This window comes from Penaeus monodon, chromosome 1 (assembly GCF_015228065.2).
Source record: "Penaeus monodon isolate SGIC_2016 chromosome 1, NSTDA_Pmon_1, whole genome shotgun sequence".
NCBI lineage: Eukaryota > Metazoa > Arthropoda > Malacostraca > Decapoda > Penaeidae > Penaeus > Penaeus monodon.
In genome coordinates this window covers 6,117,932-6,137,931 of record NC_051386.1, presented here as the reverse complement: position 1 = coordinate 6,137,931, position 20,000 = coordinate 6,117,932, and the positions used below count along the sequence as shown (strand labels likewise).

At 33.3% G+C, this 20,000-nt stretch overlaps 2 protein-coding genes across 6 annotated transcripts in view; one reads left to right on the top strand and one right to left on the bottom strand.

Moving 5' to 3' along the window:
* Positions 1-7,365, top strand: part of LOC119583007 (saccharopine dehydrogenase-like oxidoreductase) — a 9,771-nt gene extending 2,406 nt beyond the window's left edge. For all 5 annotated transcript variants that reach the window (XM_037931541.1, XM_037931602.1, XM_037931780.1 and 2 more), the window contains exons 2-11: positions 1-58; positions 404-510; positions 731-811; positions 912-1,041; positions 1,551-1,603; positions 2,533-2,657; positions 3,766-4,000; positions 4,486-4,653; positions 5,203-5,297; positions 6,021-7,365. The exon at positions 1-58 is cut by the window's left edge and continues 172 nt beyond it. In XM_037931541.1, the coding sequence (XP_037787469.1) occupies positions 1-58; positions 404-510; positions 731-811; positions 912-1,041; positions 1,551-1,603; positions 2,533-2,657; positions 3,766-4,000; positions 4,486-4,653; positions 5,203-5,297; positions 6,021-6,114 (1,146 nt within the window). In that variant the 3' untranslated portion in view covers positions 6,115-7,365. The remainder of the gene's footprint in view (positions 59-403; positions 511-730; positions 812-911; positions 1,042-1,550; positions 1,604-2,532; positions 2,658-3,765; positions 4,001-4,485; positions 4,654-5,202; positions 5,298-6,020) is intronic.
* A 3,282-nt stretch (positions 7,366-10,647) lies between these two features.
* On the bottom strand, positions 10,648-18,815 carry LOC119582915 (sodium-coupled monocarboxylate transporter 1-like). Its single transcript, XM_037931460.1, has 12 exons — positions 18,473-18,815; positions 18,154-18,284; positions 17,791-17,979; positions 17,022-17,182; positions 16,610-16,750; positions 15,935-15,993; positions 15,648-15,807; positions 15,136-15,254; positions 14,707-14,861; positions 11,340-11,494; positions 11,029-11,141; positions 10,648-10,790 (listed from the first exon to the last, which is right to left on the bottom strand). The coding sequence occupies exons 1-12, from the start codon at positions 18,702-18,704 to the stop codon at positions 10,675-10,677; spliced, it is 1,731 nt and encodes a 576-aa protein (XP_037787388.1). The 5' UTR covers positions 18,705-18,815; the 3' UTR covers positions 10,648-10,674.
* Between the last annotated feature and the right edge of the window lie 1,185 nt (positions 18,816-20,000).

The window sequence follows — 20,000 nt, the reverse complement described above, 5'->3', positions numbered from 1 at the left end:
GCAGGGCGGTCTGAGAAGAAATTGCAGTGGTCTCTTGCGGAAGCACAGAAGGAATTGGGTTTGTATTGGCACTGTTACTGGTGTTATTTATTTTTAATTTTATTTTTTCCTGCTCTATGATTTTTATTCTTTAAGTTATTTTAAGAGTGCTCATTCAAATGTAAGAATGTCTATTACATAATATTGCTGTATCTGCAAGAATGTCTTCTACAAGATCTGCAACAGGAACTAACAGGCTTTAAAAGATTTTAATTTTGATACTTTATATTTAAATACATCTTAAATTTTACAGACTTTTGATATCGTGAAGTTCTGGTATAGATGTGTTGGTATTATTTAGTAAAGATTTATATTTCTTTGCCGTCTTTTATTTTTGTTTCATAGATGTATATGTTCTTTATAGGTTTGAGCTTGGATGATGTCGGCATTATCTTGGCTGATGTTAAAGACAACGAATCCCTGAAAGAGATGGCTGCAAAGTCATCAGTTGTTATCAACTGTGTTGGTCCAGTAGGTTTGATTTTTTATGTATGAGTTTGAATGTTTATGGAAAATTTTGTGACTTGTAAATCAGATGTTAAATTTTTTAATGTCTTTCATTCTGTAAATGTAGTTTCTTAATAAATTTGCATATTTATACTCTCACTCTATCATTTATATAATTGATTATGTAAAGGGTTATTTAGATTGCTTCATATATGATTATTTAAAGAAATTTCAAATTTTACAGTATCAGTTATTTGGTGAGCCAGTTATACAAGCATGCATAGAAAATGGGGCAAGTCATGTGGACATCTCAGGAGAACCTCAGGTAAAGATACCAAAAGCCAAAACAGTTTGTTTTAAAAAATATATATTTAAATTCCAAGAACACAACTTTCTTCTATTATCACTGTGTCTTTCCTTTCAAGTTTCTGGAGGGCATGCAAGCAAAATACCACAAAGCAGCTGAGGAAGCAGGGGTCCATATTGTTGGTGCCTGTGGATATGATTCTATACCTGCTGAAATGGGGCTAGTGCATATGATCAAGAACTTCAAAGGTTTGTTTTAGGAAGGAAATGGAGTGGAGATTGTAGAAATGAGACAATAAGATATATTGGTGAATTTTATGTATAGTATTTTTAATCTAATAACTGTACTGCATTTATGGTAGATCTGGGTGACTGCAACATACATGCCTTGATGTACAGAGATCAGAATTCCCACATAGACCCTGATGAGATCATGGTCATGTGCTTTCACCCTTAACATGAAGTTAAAAGAGCTGAATGAAGTTTTAATATATATATTTTTTTAAATTTAATATACAAAAACTTGTATAAAGGTTTACAGAAAGGCATGGATGTTTAAAGGTTGCTTTGCATGTATATCTTGCCTGGGTCATGAATTTTTAATCATGTGTCGAATGCCACAAACGTGGCCAGATTTCATTGTGCATTTCCAAGGTAAAAATTGTCAAAGGTAAATATATTCTTTGGGAGAGTCACATGATATGAAGTTGGAAGCATAAATATGAATGCAATATTTTTTTTTTTTTTTTTTTTTTCAGGAGAACTTAATTCAGCAGAGATGTTTGTTAGAACTAAGAGCTCCAAAACTACAGTATGTATAAACTTTGGTTTCATGCATGTTAAGGACTAGTTGTGTGTGCATATAAGATTAGACATGAAGTGAAGTTTACATGATCATATACATGAACACCCAAAGTTACATACACACATTTATATGTGCACATGCATATATGCACACATAAACATACAACAAATACAAATACATACGTTGATACATGTATTCTACACACATATACACACAATGACACACGCATACACTTGCATCCCCCCCCCCCTACACTCACTCACTCACTCACTCACTCACTCTCACACTCTCTCTTATTCATTCATTCATTCATACACTCACTCACTCATCACTCAGTCTCTCTCTCTCTCTCTCTCTCCTCTCTCTCTCTCTCTCTCTCTCTCTCTCTCTCTCTCTCTCTCTCTCTCTCTTTCTCTCTTCTCTTCTTCTCTTCTCTCTTCCCTCTCTCTTTCTCTCTCTCTTTCTCTCTCTCTTTCTCTCTCTTCTCTCTCTCTTCTCTCTTCTCTCTCTCTTCTCTCTCTCTCTCTCTCTCTCTCTCTCTCTCTCTCTCTCTCTCTCTCTCTCTCTCCTCACTCACTCACTCACTCACTCACTCACTCACTCACTCACTCACTCATCACACTCACTCTCACCACCCACCCACCCACCCACCCACCCAAAACCCACCCACCCACCCACCCACCCACCCACCCACCCACCCACCCACCCACCCACCCACAAACCCACCCACAAACCCACCCACCCACCCACCCACACATTGACCCCTCATTCCAATCACTCACTCACTCACTCACTCACTCACTCACTCACTCACTCACTCACTCACTCACTCACAAGTATATGCTTATACACATGTATACCCACATCCCACAGTGACACTTATAATGTAGTATTTACTTCAGCTATAAAATAAATGCTTTTTTGTATTCTAACAGTCAATACATACCGGAACAATGGAATCTGCTGCTCTAGCTGTTGCTAACCGAAATGAAATTGCAAGAATACGCAGAGAGCTTTTCCCGACTCCTCTGCCGAAGCCCAAACACAAGGTTAAGAAGAAGTAAGTTAAGAATACCATGAAAGTTTGTCGCTGTATGTTTGAAGCTGAAATACTGAGTCCGCTGTTTTGTGTACTTGGTATGAGGGAATAGAAACTGGGTGCTCATTTTAGGATAATTAATTAAAAGTTTAGTCCATTATAAGTATGGTTATTCCGCAATATCCAGCTGTTTTATAAGGTTTAATACATTAATAAATGCTGACTGTGTTTTGCCATTATATATTCTTTAGAAACAAGAATCCCAAAGAAAACAAAGTTATTTTGTTGAGATTTCAAGGTTGCTGTCAATTGTAGATGTCATAAATATTGTAATAACTTAATCGGAATTAAGAAATATATACAAGGTGATGGTGGCAGAGTGTAGATTAATTTGACAAGTATCCTGGTTTTTAGGAGGTAAAATTCAATTTTAGTCACAGTGTTGTTTCATTTTTACAGATTAAAAGAAATGATGCTTAAAAATCAAAAAGTTACTTGTATATTAACAGTGAAAGCTAATTTTCTGTAAAAGATAAGATATGCACTTTGGACAATTTTCAGAATTAGATTTCCAACAAAATTATGCAATAATAAAAAAAAAAAATACAAGAAACAAGTCAAGAATATATAAGTTAGGGAGTGGGCTTTCTGTTTTAAGAAAATTGTCTTTGTTTTAAGAAATTTGCCAGTTTTCTGTAATCTATTGAGTTGCCTTTGCATTTATTTGTTGTTTAATCCTAAGTCATTTTTGCATATATGGATACATGAGTACACCCAAAAAAGTTACCTAGTGACACCCCAAGCTTAGTAAGATATTGACAAAATAATTGTGAGTCATCAGATATCTATGAACACTTGGCCTTTATTTTTCTTTCCTTTGTGACAACAAACCAAGTATTACCATCCTTTGCCCTGTGTACCATGCATGTGAGTTTGGAAGTATCAATTAATTCATGCTCTCCTGAGAGAAAGGAAAGTGAGATTTAAAAATGTTTAATAATATGTGCTATACTATGTGTAGCACAACACTCTGAGTGCAACATTGCCATTTATCAACTGTTAGGGCTCATTGAGAAGAAAAAAGATATTCCAGTATTTCAGTTTTCATTAAAAAAAATGATCTTTTCAGGGGAGTGCTTCACAAGAATGATGAATTGGGACTGTGGGGAGTGCCACTGCCAACAGATGAGCCTGTTGTGTACCGTACACAGAGGTACCGTTATGAAGTACTTGGTCAACGGCCTTTGCAGTTCCAGCAGTTCCTAGGTGTACGCAGTTCCTTCCAAGGAGTGGGACTTCTCTTAGGCATGGCATACTTTACTTTCCTCTGTTTCTTCAGCTGGACCAGGAAGCTACTTTTAAAGGTAATTACAATACATTAAGGATTGATTGTTTTCTATGTATTTTCTTTCTGTTTATTTTCTTTCACAATATCTCTTCCCTTGTTTTTCATTTGTTGTTATTCTGTCTTCTTGTTATTTCATAAACTATTGATTACATGTGTATCAGTATGTATATTAATGTACATAAGCAATACAGACAAAGACAGTACACATTCAAGCCTATTGTATGTAGTTGTTTCTTGCTTAATAAATAGAGGCTGGCAATATGATGTTTTGATGAATGTTTTCATATTAGTGTATCCAGTATTTAAGCATACATTAGTAATATGTAGACATCAGCATTTGCTTTTAAGATACTTGTGTTTTGGGTGTAAAGCAATCCTTTTTCTTCTTTTTTTATTGTTCATAAAGATATGAAATTTCATTACAAGGTAATATTTTGAGATCAAAGCAAGAGCAGAATGATACCTGTACTCGGCCTCTACAAACATTATGATTTTTTTCAGTACCCTGAAGTTATGACAGCAGGAGTATTCAGCCGTGCAGGATCAGACCGTGAGTCACTGAAAGCTCTTAGATTCACAGCCACTCTAGTAGGCCATGGCTGGTCGCAATCACTACTGGATGGATCAGACCAGCATTCAGAGCCTCCAAATGCTTCAATTAAAGTTAAGGTAAGACCAAAATTGCTGTTTTCATATTAAGCTTAGTTGAATAGATAGAGGTGGCATGGTATTGATTTTGCAAGCATACTGAGGTAAAAGTTAGGGTAGAAAGGGTTTTGCTAATGTACTACACACATCCATGGCTTGGTAGGCATTTTCCTCTATAGACATATCTCCTACATTCCCTTGGATGTAGGACCAAATTTGACTAACTTTAAATGAATACACTATCCAGAGTAGTCTTATTGTGACATTTCTGTTATTGTTTCTTCAAAATAGGTAATGGAACTATTTATAGATATACCTTTTGTTTCTCTAGAATAATGGAAGACTGCAAAACTAATTCTGAAATCTGTGCCATTCATTTTGCAACATCAATGATTGATAAGCAGGAAGATTGATTTTTCTGCGGTCCTTTATAGGGAAAACAATTGTCAAATAGGATGAAAACAAGAAAAAAAACCCTGTGTCATCTCGGTAAAATCGTATTCTTCTTTTCTCCATTTAACAGTATAAAAAAATTAGAGCAGTTTCCCTTAGATCCTGTTTTCTTTTCAGGTATCGGGACCAGACCCAGGTTATGGGGCAACGTCGCTCATGATGGTTGCTTGTGCCATGACCATTTTGCGGGAGAAGACTTCCATTCCGGGCAAGTGAGTATAATAAGGCTTTATTGTTAGAAGAAATATACACATTGGTTTTAATTTTTTTTTTTCTTTTTATTATCATGCTGTTATCATTATTATCATTAGTATTATTGTTGCTCTTGTTGTTATTATTATAGCTATTGTTGTCGTTGTCATCCATCCGTCCATCCGCCCATCCATCCATCCATCTATTCATCCATCCATCCATCCATTCATCCATCCATCCATCCATCCATCCATCCATCCATCCATCCATCCATCCATCCATCCATCCATCCATCCATCCATCCATCCATCCATCCATCCATCCATCCACCCACCCATCCACATCGTCTTTGTCCTCCTCCTCCTCCTCCTCCTCCTCCTCCTCCTCCTCCTCCTCGTCATGGTCATCATTATCGTCATCGTCATCGTCATCGTCATCGTCATCGTCATTGTCATCGTCAATATTATTATTATTATTATTATTATTATTATTATTATTATTATTATTATTATTATTATTATTATTATTATTATTATTAATAGTAGGAGTAGTAGAAGTAGTAGTTGTAATATTGTTATTATTGTTGTTATTTTCATCATTATTGCAATTATTTTTGATATACTGAAGAAAGAAAGAGAAAATTATCTGCTTTATAAAGAAATATATTCTACTTTCTGTAAAACGGATCTTCAGTATATGGCATTCACAAAATTTTGAAATAAACCTTTCATTTTTTGTTGCAGAGGTGGAGTTTTGACTCCAGGAGTTGCCTTCATGAACACAGACCTTATCAAGCGTATAGAAGACCAAGGTATGACTGTTGAAGTTGTAGAGTGAGTCAGGTGGATGGAAAAGGGAAATGTTTGTGCCAGTTTTGTTTTGATACCGCAGGGTTAGGATTTTCTTTATTTTATTTGTGTGGCAAATTGACTCGATAAGATGGAACTTCTCATTCGTATTTTGTGGAAAGCTTTTAACCTCATGGTGGTTGAGAGGTTTGCTTCCCTAGTCTGAGCATTCATTCCTTTCTCTATCACTTGAGGAATTTACCAAAAGCCAAGCTCCCTTGAAAGTTCAAAACTAAAAGTCTAAACTGTACAGATTTTGATCCCTCAGGCATGATTTTGATTTGGAGAGACATGGATAGAATCCAAGACATGTAGTGGAGTATGAAATATTGTAGTTAACATTTATCTGGTTTTAGTTTGTGATCCATCAGACCTTGTTACTTTTTTATTAATCACTGGCTGTCAACTATATATCTTGCCATTTTTTAAGCTTATAGGTATTCTAAAATAACAAGCAGAAGGTGTCACTGACTATACAGTACAGAAATGCTGAAGACTTGCAAATTTAGGGACTTCACTCTCTAAGCTATCTGAAAACAAGTCTTTGACACCAAGATATATGCAATAGTCAAAACAACAGGTTGGCATGCATCTATAGAATAGAATGCATCTATAGACAATGCCTGTATCTACACAGAGGAAAACCACTACCATAAATGCTTATTGAAAGTTAGATGCTTATTGGAAGTTAATTATTGGATTGGTATGTTTTAATATCCTAGGAATTATTCACTCAGGTGCAGTTTTTTTTATGGAATGCCATTAGTTTAATGGGATAATAGGGAAAAGGAAGTAAAATGTCATTGAATTGTAAATGTAATCTGGATGTCCATTTTTTAATGTTTATGATACAGAAATGCTTTTTTTCCTTAATTAGTCTTTATTCAATGTATGAAGGTAGAGGCAAAGGGGAATGCTCAGTTTACACCAGAAATATGTAGAAAAGAAGAAAAGAAATGTCCATAGTAAGAAGCTGTTAGAAAAAAAAAAAATATGTTTTTCTTTGCTTTTTGGGGGTTTTAATTTAAGGGTATTTTTTAAAACTTTTTCCATTGTCTCTCATAGTCAAATGAATAATGTAAGTACATTCATGTGCATAAACTGATCAATGCAAACTGTACCAGAGCAATTGTTGCAAGACTTTAAGATTGTTTCCAGTGTTGTAAGCAAAGGACAAAAATATTTTTTGGCAAGCGAAAATGTAAAATGTGGAACTGAAATATATGTATGGAACAACTAATTAGTGTATTTCTTCCTTGTAACTTAATTTTATTTTCATGGGATATATGCTTCATGTTTATTGTCAATAAAACATTAGTTTGATATAGATATAGAATATAAATATAAAATAATATAAATAAAAATAAAAATTAAATTAAAAATAAAATTTTTAAATTAAATTAAAAAAAAAAATATAAATATAAATATAATAATTATATTTTTAATTTATTATGTATCTATGTTTTTATATGTTATGTATTGTATATGTTTTTTTTCTTTTTTTTTAAGGGGTGGTTCATTTTTGGCCCCCGTGGTCAAAAACAGATACTAAATTGTAGTTTCATTTTGTGATGTTTGGGAGGATGCGGGGGCAGGGTCCCCTTTTTCCTTTTTCCAGGGAGAGTCCCGGGTTACCTTTTTAGGAAACATTCTCTTTTTTTATCCGGGCGGGGACCGCACTGACTTGGGCTGGCTTGCCCCCCCATGGCTAGGTAGGCATTCGAGGTGAAGTTTCCCTTTCCAAGGAACTTCAGATCCAGGTTTTATATACCTAAAATTATTAAACCCGTGCAATGCACACACCAATCGCCGCTACATAGTGGTGGGGTTTATCCCTGTACACACGCATCGCCGGCGGTATGTGAGCAGTGCGCTGATTTTTTGTATATGTATATGTAAAATGTATAGTATATGTATATATAGGTTTAATATATATATATATATAATATATATATTTTAATAATATTTTATTATATACAACATACATACTAATACATACATACATACATACATACATGCTACATACACATTTCATCATACATACTACATACTCATATATACTAATACATAAACATACATACAACAACATACATACATACAAAAACAAAAAACATAATAAAATAAATTTAATAAAAGAAAAAAGAAATAATAGATATATATTATTTATAAAAAATAAAAATAATATAATATATATAAAAAATAAAAAATAAAAATAAAATATATATATATATATATAATATATATTAATAGATATATATTCTATATAAAATTTATATTAAAATAATGATAAATCTATTTATTTATAAAATATAATATATTATATATTTAAAAATTTATATATATATATATTATATCGTTATATAATATAGTATATATATATTATTCGATATATATATATATATATATTTATCTATATATATATATTATATAATCTATATATCTATTACTCTTATATTATATATATCATATTATATATATCTATATATATATATTTATATATATTACTATATATATATATATATGATAATATATATATATCTCTATATCTATTTATATATACTTATTTTTTTTTTCTATTATTATCTCTTATATATATACTTATATATTATATATATAATATATATATATATATTATATATCATATATCTATCTATATATATATATTATATTATATATATATATATCATATATATATTATATATATATATATATATATATATTAAAGTATACAAGTATAAGTGTTTTATTAATATCCAGTTTTATATTGAAAGGGAAATCAATTCATGTTCTAGACTTCTGTGTATGTATACACAATATATCTATATCTATATATCACAAGCCAGACAATGAGATAACCACTATTGATTGTATATAAATTTGCCCTTAATGTTACAATATATTGCAAAGGCAGGGTGTAGTGAGAAGAACGAAGTGGTACTAGACTTCACCCCTAAGGTGTATTGCAAAGACAAAGTAATATCTTGTAAATATATAACTGTTAGAAGTTTTTATTTTTTTTAATCATGAAATACTGTTTTACACTAAATAGGAACTCAAGTGGGTAAGACAACATGAGTCAAAACATAACAAAAAGACAGCACGAAAAATAGGAAAATTGCTGATATAGATATAGATATAGATATAGATATAGATATAGATATAGATATAGATATAGATATAGATATAGATATAGATATAGATAGATATAGATATAGATATATATATATATATATATATATATTATATCTATGTATGTATATATATGTATATGTATGTTTTTTTTTTTTTTTTTTTTTTTTAATGGTAGGTTCATGTTTGAGCCGCCGTGGTCACAACATGATACTCAATTGTAGTTTTCATGTTGTGATGATCTTGGAAAGAGTACGTGGTAGGGTCCCCAGTTCCTTTCCGGAGAGTGCACTGACTTGGGCTGGCTTGCCCACCCAGTGGCTAGGTAGGCATTCGAGGTGAAGTTCCTTGCCCAAGGAACTTCATCATATCCAGGTTTGATATACCTAAAATTATGTAAACCAGTGCAAGTGCACACACCATACATACATACATACATACATACAATACATACATATATATATATATATATATATATATATATATATATATATATATATACATATATAATAATAATATATATATCATATATATATATATATATATATATATATATATATATATATATATGTATATATATATATATATATATATATATATATATATATATATATATATATATTAAAGTATACAAGTATAAGTGTTTTATTTATATCCATTTTTATATTGAAAGGAAAATCATTTCATGTTCTGTACTTCTGTGTATGTATACACAGTATATCTATATCTATATATCACAAGCCAGACAATGAGATAACCACTATTGATTGTATATAAATTTGCCCTTTATGTTACAATATATTGCAAAGGTAGGATGTAGTGAGAAGAGCGAAGTGGTACTAGACTTCACCCCTGAGGTGTATTGCAAAGACAAAGTAATATCTTGTAAATATATAACTGTTAGAAGTTTTTTTTTTTTTTAATCATGAAATACTGTTTTACACTAAATAGGAACTCAAGTGGGTAAGACAACATGAGTCAAAACATAACAAAAAGACAGCACGAAAAATAGGAAAATTGCTGTAAAGACACAGTTACAGATTAGAATATGAAGTTTCTAAATCTTGTTGTGATACAAGTCATTGTATATGAATATGCATTTCATAGATTTTGAGGATATTATCTATATGATTGTTTTCATCACTAATATAGAAGAATTTATTCCCTGTGAAAGTAGAGTGCCTAGAAAAAATAATTAAAAGGATACCTCTATATATACCATAAATTTTCAGAAAAAAGAGGGCTATTTCCTAGGTTTGGTTATCAACTCGGCTATGAGTGTAATAGACAGATGAATATATATATATATATATATATATATATATATATATATATATATATATATATATATATATATATATATATATACACATTCATATATACTAAACCTTAATCACATTGGCTGTAATTTATGGTAAAGTTAATTTGTCATGGGAATGAGCCTTGATTTAGCATTAATTTTACTGGGATCATGGAGGCTCCATCTTATCCATGGGTGTACCAGCCTCCTCTCCACCTGCAGGCCTTTGGATCCACCTGTAGTCAGAGATGGTAGGTATTCATTAGCCACAATTAGCCACAGGTATTATTTAGCCATAATTTCTAAGATGAAAGGGTATTGCAGTATGACAGAGTTGTCATTTGCCAAATCAAACAGTAAAATTACTAATGTTAGCATGTTAATGGAAATGGGGGGGGTAGATTTTACAAATCTGAGGCATACACGTGTCAGGAAATGATCAGTGGAGGGAAGAAATGGATCATATCACGTCACCTGTTATGAAGCTAGTGAAGATGCCAACAGCAAAAGCAACAGCAAAGCCTAATGGGGCAATTTGTGTATAGGACAGACCTAGAAGTTTCTGAGGATAAGGAAGTTCTGAGACACTGTAAAGGAAAACGATTGTAAAGCCAGGTAGTTCATAGCATACTGGGTTTCATTCTAAAACGGTGATAGCAACCAGATATAGGGTTTGAATTTTTCACGTATTTTTCTTTCAGTAAAACATAGTTTTATTTTATAGTGTTATAGTAATAACACTAAAAATTAATTTCATAATATAGCTACCTAAAACAAAGACTTACCTTATGGCGTCACTACCGGGTGTCGGGAGAGTGAGGTTAGCAGGGCAGAGGTCAGTGGAGGTCGGCAGAAGCTCGGGATTCATGTCAAGAACAATGGGACCGAGGCCAATGACTAGCGAGATTATCGTTCCTGTTATCAGCGCTGCAATTGCTCCCTGGAAAAAAGGAGGTCTGTCTATTTCTCTTATCTGTCTATCTATCTCTATCCATCTCCATCTGTCAATCAATCAGCCTGTATATCAATTTCTCTGTTTATTTATTTATCTGGTTATCTTTCTATCCATCTGTCTATCTTGCTTCCCTTTCTACTTTATATATCTCTCTATTTCATACATATGCATGCATGCATGCATACATACATACATACATACATACATATACATACATACATATATACATACAAACATACAACCACACAAACACCACACACACACACACCACACCACACAATATATATAATAATATATAATAAATACACACACACACATACACACATAATATAATATATATAATAATATATATATATATATATATATATATATATATAATATATATATATATATATATATTAACATAAATATATATATATATATAAATATATAATATATATATTATATATATATATATATATATATATAATAAGAGAGAGAGAGAGAGAAGAGAGAGAGAGAGAGAATGCACAAATATATACGCACGCATACACGCACACGCGTGCCCCCACACACACACACACACACACACACACACACACACACACACACACACACGCACACCACACACACACACACACACACACACACACACACACACACAACACACACACAAGCACAACAAACACACACAGCACACACACACACACACACACACACATATATATAATAATATATAATATATATACTATATATAATATACACACACACAAACACAACACACAACACACATATATATATATATATTACAACATACTACATACATACACAACATACATACATACACACACACACACACACACACACACACACACACACACACACATATATATATATATATAAATATATTATATAGATAGATAGATAGATATAGATAGATAGATAGATATATAAAGTACTAGGCTATAATTTATTCAGTGTTTTCTTGGATAGAAACCCACTTTAAATCTGAAACAAAGGAAATTATACCATATGACAAGGATTTTATTCGCCGCTCTTAAAACACTATGACTAATAAACCGTTTCCTGATATAGATATACATGTTTGTAGCGTCCTTGAAATCCCTATGTGAATGTAATGTACTGTACGCCAGGAATTGGGTCACGATCTATTATTATAAATGTTGTTATCATTATTATTTTTACGATTTTTAAAAAATTTGGTATCCATGTGTTTCCTTTATAAATATTTTGTGTTATCTTTTTTATTTATTTTTCTTTATCTTTTTCTCGACAGCAGGATGTTAGGGTGTTCCGGTAATCCTTTGTGTCATTATTGTGTTTGTGAATTGTCTGGTTGATATTGTTGTCATTAACATTACATTACAATGATCAGTTTCGTTATCTTTACTTTATTATCATGTATTACCTTCTTCATTGTTTATTTTTATCGTTATCTATAGGCTTTATCTGCAGCGCCATATACTTGGAATTATTTCAAGTTATGTGAGCGGATGATCAACGCTGTCGGTCGTACGAAAACCCATCGGATCAAAGTGTCGTACCGCTTGAACAAGTCCAGCCGTTTCACACACATTATTGAGTTTTGAATGACTTGCATCCAATGCCATATCGCATGCTAGAATTATGGGTTATACCTTAATTGTTCTAATAACAACTCTTTTACTGTATTTACATAAGTTACTTGACTGACTGCCACATTCCTACTATATCAATATTTGTTAATGTTATATTGTTCACATAGTGTTGATGTTGACTGTTACAAACGGTAAATGTCAATACAATAATGATAACGATGAGGATGATAACGGCAATGACAATAACAATGAAAATAATTATAATATTTATTTTTTTGTGCCGGTTCATTAATTACTCACTAATTACTATTCCTTGCTATATTTCGTTATTAGATATTGATAGGAAACTCACCTGATGGGCTTGAAGATACAAACTGATTCTAGGAAAAAAAGTTCATATTTATACTTATTTTCAATACTCTAGTTATAATGATAACAAAAATAGTAATGGAATGATAATGATGATGATCATAATAACAATTATCATTCTCATTGTTATATTATCATTATTCATTATTAAATTATTATCATTATTACTATTATAATTATTATATTACCATTATTATCAAAAGAAATGGAATAGTTAGTAATTTTGGAGCAGTATTCATAGGGTCACTTACTTCCTATCAAATTGTACATCAATTCAAATGTATTGCCCTGACTGTGACTCTGAACCTCGACAGTATAGTATATTTATCATTCTCGTAAATTCTTGTTTCTTATCTTAAAATGATCATAAACATTCTCTTTGATTACAAATAAAAGCCACGTACAGGAATATTGTCAAATTGTATTACATTTTATTGATTGTTTTGAGCCTAAAAATAAACACGATATCTTTCTGTATAATCTTATACCATTTTCACGTGCGGTTCATTGTAAAATATCTTTTAAATACTCCTTCGATGGTCAAATGAAAAAATTTCAAAGTTAAGTATAAGAAATATTTAGCATTTTAGGCGATTGGTCGCGCATGCGTGTTGGCGAACGGTGTGGACAGATTGGCAACAAAATATTCAAGGACGCTGCATTATATATATTAGATTTATTATTATTAAGATCATAATAACAACAAACCTATTTTCATTATCAATATTATTATTAATATTATTATGATTGTCATTATTATCTTTATCATCATAATAATAATAATTATATTATTATTATTATCATCATTATCATATTATGAATCATTATTATTATTATAATAATCATTATAATTTTCATTATTACTATTAATACTATCACTGTTATTAATTAATTTGATCGGTCTTAGCATTTTCAGTATAACAATGATAGTTGTTAATATCAATGTTATCGTTTTAATTATCATCATTATCATCACCATTGTCATCATCATCATCATTATCACACCATTGTTATCATCATCATTATTAGTGTTAAATCTATTTTAGCAAGATTGTCATTACTGTGATAAATATCATTATTGTCAATATTACAGTAATACTCATATTGTGATTACTAATGACACAATCATTATTATCATAACCACTTATAATAATCATTACTCTAAACCCATCATCATTATCACCATAAGCACCAATAACAGTCATAAAAAAACAAGTCTCCAGTGCGCAGTATCTCCCCCACCCCCCTCACCTTCGCATTGGTTGAAGGCAAGAACAAACCCATGACGTAGACAGCCAGTATGGGGCCTGACACGGAGGAGGTGATGGCGATGGTTCCTTGGAGAACACCGCTCAGGTGGTCTCCCAGGAAGGCTAGACCGGTGGCTAGGATGCCGTAACCAAGGGCTGTTGTTGTTGTTTTAGTTGGTGAGAAGGAATGGATGAGGAATTATATAGGTTTGTGATACTCGAATAATATGTATGCATGGATATGATGCGTGTGTTAAGGATAAAAAATATATATATAAATAAATAAAAGTGATTTTTTTTTTTACGTCTTATGCAAAGTATATTATCTCCCATAATAAAATCTGTAAAACAATCTCTACTTCATTCTCGCTTTCAATCATTCGACATGCCCATATCTCCAGCAACGTCCAAAGAAAAAACACATTTTCACCGAAGAACTTGGTGATCCAAGCTTGCGTCGTCTTGGAGAGGTTTGCGCATCCGGGCCTTCGCGAGAAAACGTCTTCCCAGGTGACGGCTGCTTGGGAATTCACGCCAGAGGAAATGGTGCTGAGAAGACGAGAGAAAGTTTGAGCAATGGGGAAAGATTCATTGCTCTAACTGCAGGAAAGAAATGTATAAATGTAGCTGTAAACTTTTGATGATTGGTATACAAGGAAAATGAGAGAAAATACGAAGAACGTCCGAAATATTTCCTGGAGCGTTTTAAAACAGTTTCACGAAAAGCAAATCCATATGATGGAGACAGATACGAGTCCTAAAATACAGGTATGAAAACTTTTCTGGAACGTTTTGAAACAATACCACAATCACACCGTCCGTTAATACTCGAAACTAAAACAACAAATATAAACAAGTACAGCAAATAGACAAACAATCAGAAACAACAACAAAACACCCCACAACCACTTCGAAACCCAAAACAAACGAGGGAAAGATCACCTAAGAGACCCGGAGAAGATGCAGGCCACGAAGAGACCCGACAGCCCCGGGATGGAGCTGAGGCGATCCATGACGTAGAAGGGCAGGATCTGGTCCTTCTTGGTGATGAGTCCGGCCGCCAGGGGGTCACAGCCCTCGTACGTCGCGAACATCACAAGCCCTGCTCAGTGTATATGAAATGTCTGGTCAGCTGTGCTTTTTGAGAGGTCAGTACTCAAGGGTGGTTTTATATTACGGTAATATTTCACTGGTTGTTATGTACATATAATTAGGTATGTAAAACGTACCTGCTATCATGGTAAGAGAGACGATTAGCGTGTAGAAGGGAATTAGCAGATATATAGACCTGAAAGAAATGAGAAAAAAAATTGAGATAGATACATACATAGATAGATGAGAGAGAGAGAGAGAGAGAGAGAGAGAGAGAGAGAGAGAGAGAGAGAGAGAGAGAGAGAGAGAGAGAGAGAGAGACATAAAGAGTGATGAAAGGATATATGTGTATATATATATCATATATATATATATATATATATATATATATATATATATTTATATATATATATATATAGAGAGAGAGAGAGAGAGAGAGAGAGAGCGAGAGAGAGAGAGAGAGAGAGAGATACGATGTATAGATAAATAGGTAGGTAGTGTGGTGTGTGTGTGTGTGTGTGTGTGTGTGTGTGTGTGTGTGTGTGTGTGTGTGTGTGTGTGTGTGTGTGTGTGTGTGTGTGTGTGTGTGTGTGTGTGTGAGAGAGAGAGAGAGAGAGAGAGAGAGAGAGAGAGAGAGAGAGAGAGAGAGAGAGAGAGAGAGAGAGAATATCACACAGACAGATAGACAGATAAACAAACAAACAAACAAACAAAAATAAACAAGACGCAGAAATATAACCCAACACTCAACAAAGGTATCAAACCCCACAGCCAGCTTGATAAAAGCACGCTGCTCCTACACCCTAACTTACAGATGGGCGTGGGTGAGGCTCTTCATACTAGAATACCGCTGCACTGCCGTCTGCGCGCATGCATACCCATATAACTTACCCACGAAGCCACCAATCACGATATTGGCTACGGTGTGCCTTTCCATTGGGTGGTAACCGTACCTACATGAAGACGATTTGACCCAGTGTTATTATATGAAAACAAATACATAATTTAATGGGCCATTAATATCCAAAATATTATATATATGATTTAAGAGGCCATTGGCTAAAACTAAATAGAAAAATATCATTATATAAAAGATGTGTGTAAGGCGAAAGAAAGAAAGAAAGAGAGAAAGAAAGAATGAATGAAAAAAAGAAAGAGAGAGAGAGAGAAAGAAAGGCAAAGATGGCAACAACTTTAATCCGATTACAGAGCGATCAAACTCACGTAAATATTTGCGAGCCCGCGCGGCCGTGGCGAACAGCTGTGTCCCAGATGTATGAAAAGCCACCCAGGTCAAAGACGCCCTTGAAGATGATGCAGATTAAGCCTGCGATGAGGACGAACAATTGCAATACGTCTGTCCATATTACCGCCTTAAGACCACCCTGAAAATAAGAGGTTCTTTAAACTCATCATCAGTTTCGTCTAAAATAAAGTTGTAGATGATAATAAATCAACAAATGAATAAAGTAGTTAAAGAATAGGCAATGGTTATTTAAGTGCCACCAGTTTCATCAAAATAGAAGGCTGGCTCTTTTTTTTTCTTTGAAACGGGTAAACGGGTTGGTTCGTTTCAGTGAAAAAAAAAAGTTCTGAATCTCTTTTTATCTTAGTGTTCAATTTTGGACCAACAGGAGCTTTAGTACGAATTTCTCTAAACATTTAGGAATTCATCTTTCTTGTTGAGCGTACAGGGAAATGTCTAAAAATGGTAGGTCTGAATGTAAAGTACTCTGAATAGATTTTATTGTTCATAATATGTAAATTGACTAGAATCTTATTTATTATGTTGCTCGTAAAGTAGCTATCCAGGAAACCCCGAGATTAAATCGCTGACGATTCTGAAACTTATTGCAGTGACTCAGTATTTCGTCCTGTTTTCCTTGACATGCTTACAAACGTTTACCATAATCTTCCCTCATTCATATGACTGTATCATCAACGAACAGAAACAGCAAGAAAACAAGATAAAAATCAGAGGAAACCAACTCACAATAGCAGTATAGAAAGACGCGATGAGTCCAACGGAAACCACGGAGACCCACAGCGGGAAGTCACTGATGGAGGCGAGGGCGAGTGCGGGGGCGTAGATCACCACCGCTTGGTATAGGACCGCCTGGATGACGAACATTCCGGAGGCGACGTAGCGGACGGCGCGGGAGCAGTAACGCAGCTCCAGGTACTGAGAAGCCGTAGGGATATATAAACACACATACACATACGTATACACACAAGGACACACACATGCGCGCGCGCTTACACACATACACATACATACGTGCATTCATAAATATTTTTCACGTAATGTATATCTATTTCTTATTTTTTGACTCATTATGACTGTCAATCTTTTTACCTCGTAGATGGATGTTAATCTAAGTTCATAGAAAACGGGCATGAAGACCCCGGCGACCACTGGAAGAGCGACTTGACTCAGGCAGACGACCCACCACTGGACGCTGTGGTAGTAGGCCTCGGAGGGTCCTCCTGCAGGCATGGCAACCGAGGCAACTTATCGATGATAAAATTAAGTATGTGCATTTACCTCATACTCACACTCAAATATAGATAGATAGAGGGATAGATAAATAGATAAATATAGAGATAGATAGATAAATGGAAATAGACTAATGTGCAAATCCGATACATTGGCGCACTACACGGGGTCCACTGACCAAGCACAATGATCGCCGAAATGTAGGAAGCCAGGAGAGACATGGACACAGGGAAGCAGCTGAGGCTTCTGCCGCCCAGGAGGAACTCGTCGTTGGCCTTCTTGCGGCTCCTGACGGCGTAGAAAATGCCGATGGCGAGGGAGAGCACCAGCATCCCTCCGAACACCACGTAATCCAGCCACGAGAAGCTGCCCCGCTTGCCCTGAGACCAGTCGAACTCGGATTCCTGCATCTCCGAATGCTTTTCATTTATTTTTGATTTACTATTGGTGTTAAAGTGAGTATGCTTGCAGTCAGTTTATGCAAAATATCTCCTACGTCTTTCTTTTCCTTCACAACATTTCAGTGCCTGAATAGATGAGTTTGTATGAAGGCAAGGGATGTTCTGCTTTCATCAAAATTACATATACTTTTTTGTGTGTTTTTGCGTTTGTGTGCTAGTCCATACATACATACATACATATATACATATATACATACATACATACATACATACATACATACATACATACATACATACATACATACATACATACATACATACATACATACTACATACATACATACATACATACATACATACATACATACATACTCTCTCACACACACACACACACACACACAAATATATATATATGTGTGTGTGTGTGTGTGTTTGTGTATGTGTGCATGGACAGTCACGGATATAAATTTTCTCTACTCCTACGTTTTACACTTGATCCAGGCCAGAGGAAAAAGTGGACTCGGGAACTAGTCTACTTATTACCTGCAGTCACGCAACGCTCACACTATAGAATAAGACCTAAGTATGGCATGGTGTTTCTTCAAGACGGAAAGAGGACAGTGAAATAGTACACTTTATTCTGATTACTAAGAGCCAAAAACTGACCCTGTGAGTCTTAGTAGTATTAATAGTATTAGTAGTATTTAATTTACAAACCATAGATCCAAATCTACATTTTTTTATCATACATATATACTACCTATCTCTGCATACTCCTACTGCTGTCAGTCGCTTCAGAAAATGATGATGAAAAAAGTTTTAGTGTCATCGATGTTGCAGCTATAATTTAGTATATTTCCATGCTTATCTAAGGTTTTATCACGAGACAAGTTAGAATTATTTATATTTAAAATCAAAGTCTCAGTTGTATATCGACTGATATCCTATATAATATATAAATATGTTTTTTATATATTGTTTTACTTACTGATGTGAGGTAAATGTATATGAATTTTTTATAGGAAATTGTATTTTGATCATGTCCATATTGGTTATTATTTTCATGATATAAAAATTAAAATTATAGTAACGATTATAATGATGAGGATGAAAATAATGATAGTGATAATAACAACAACAATAAAAATGATGATAATAATAATAATGAAAATAATAATAATAATAATAATAATAATAATAATAATAATAATAATAATAATGATAATAGTGATAATAATAAAAATAATAAAAAAAATAATAGTAATAATAATAATAAAAATAATAATGATAATAATAATGATTATA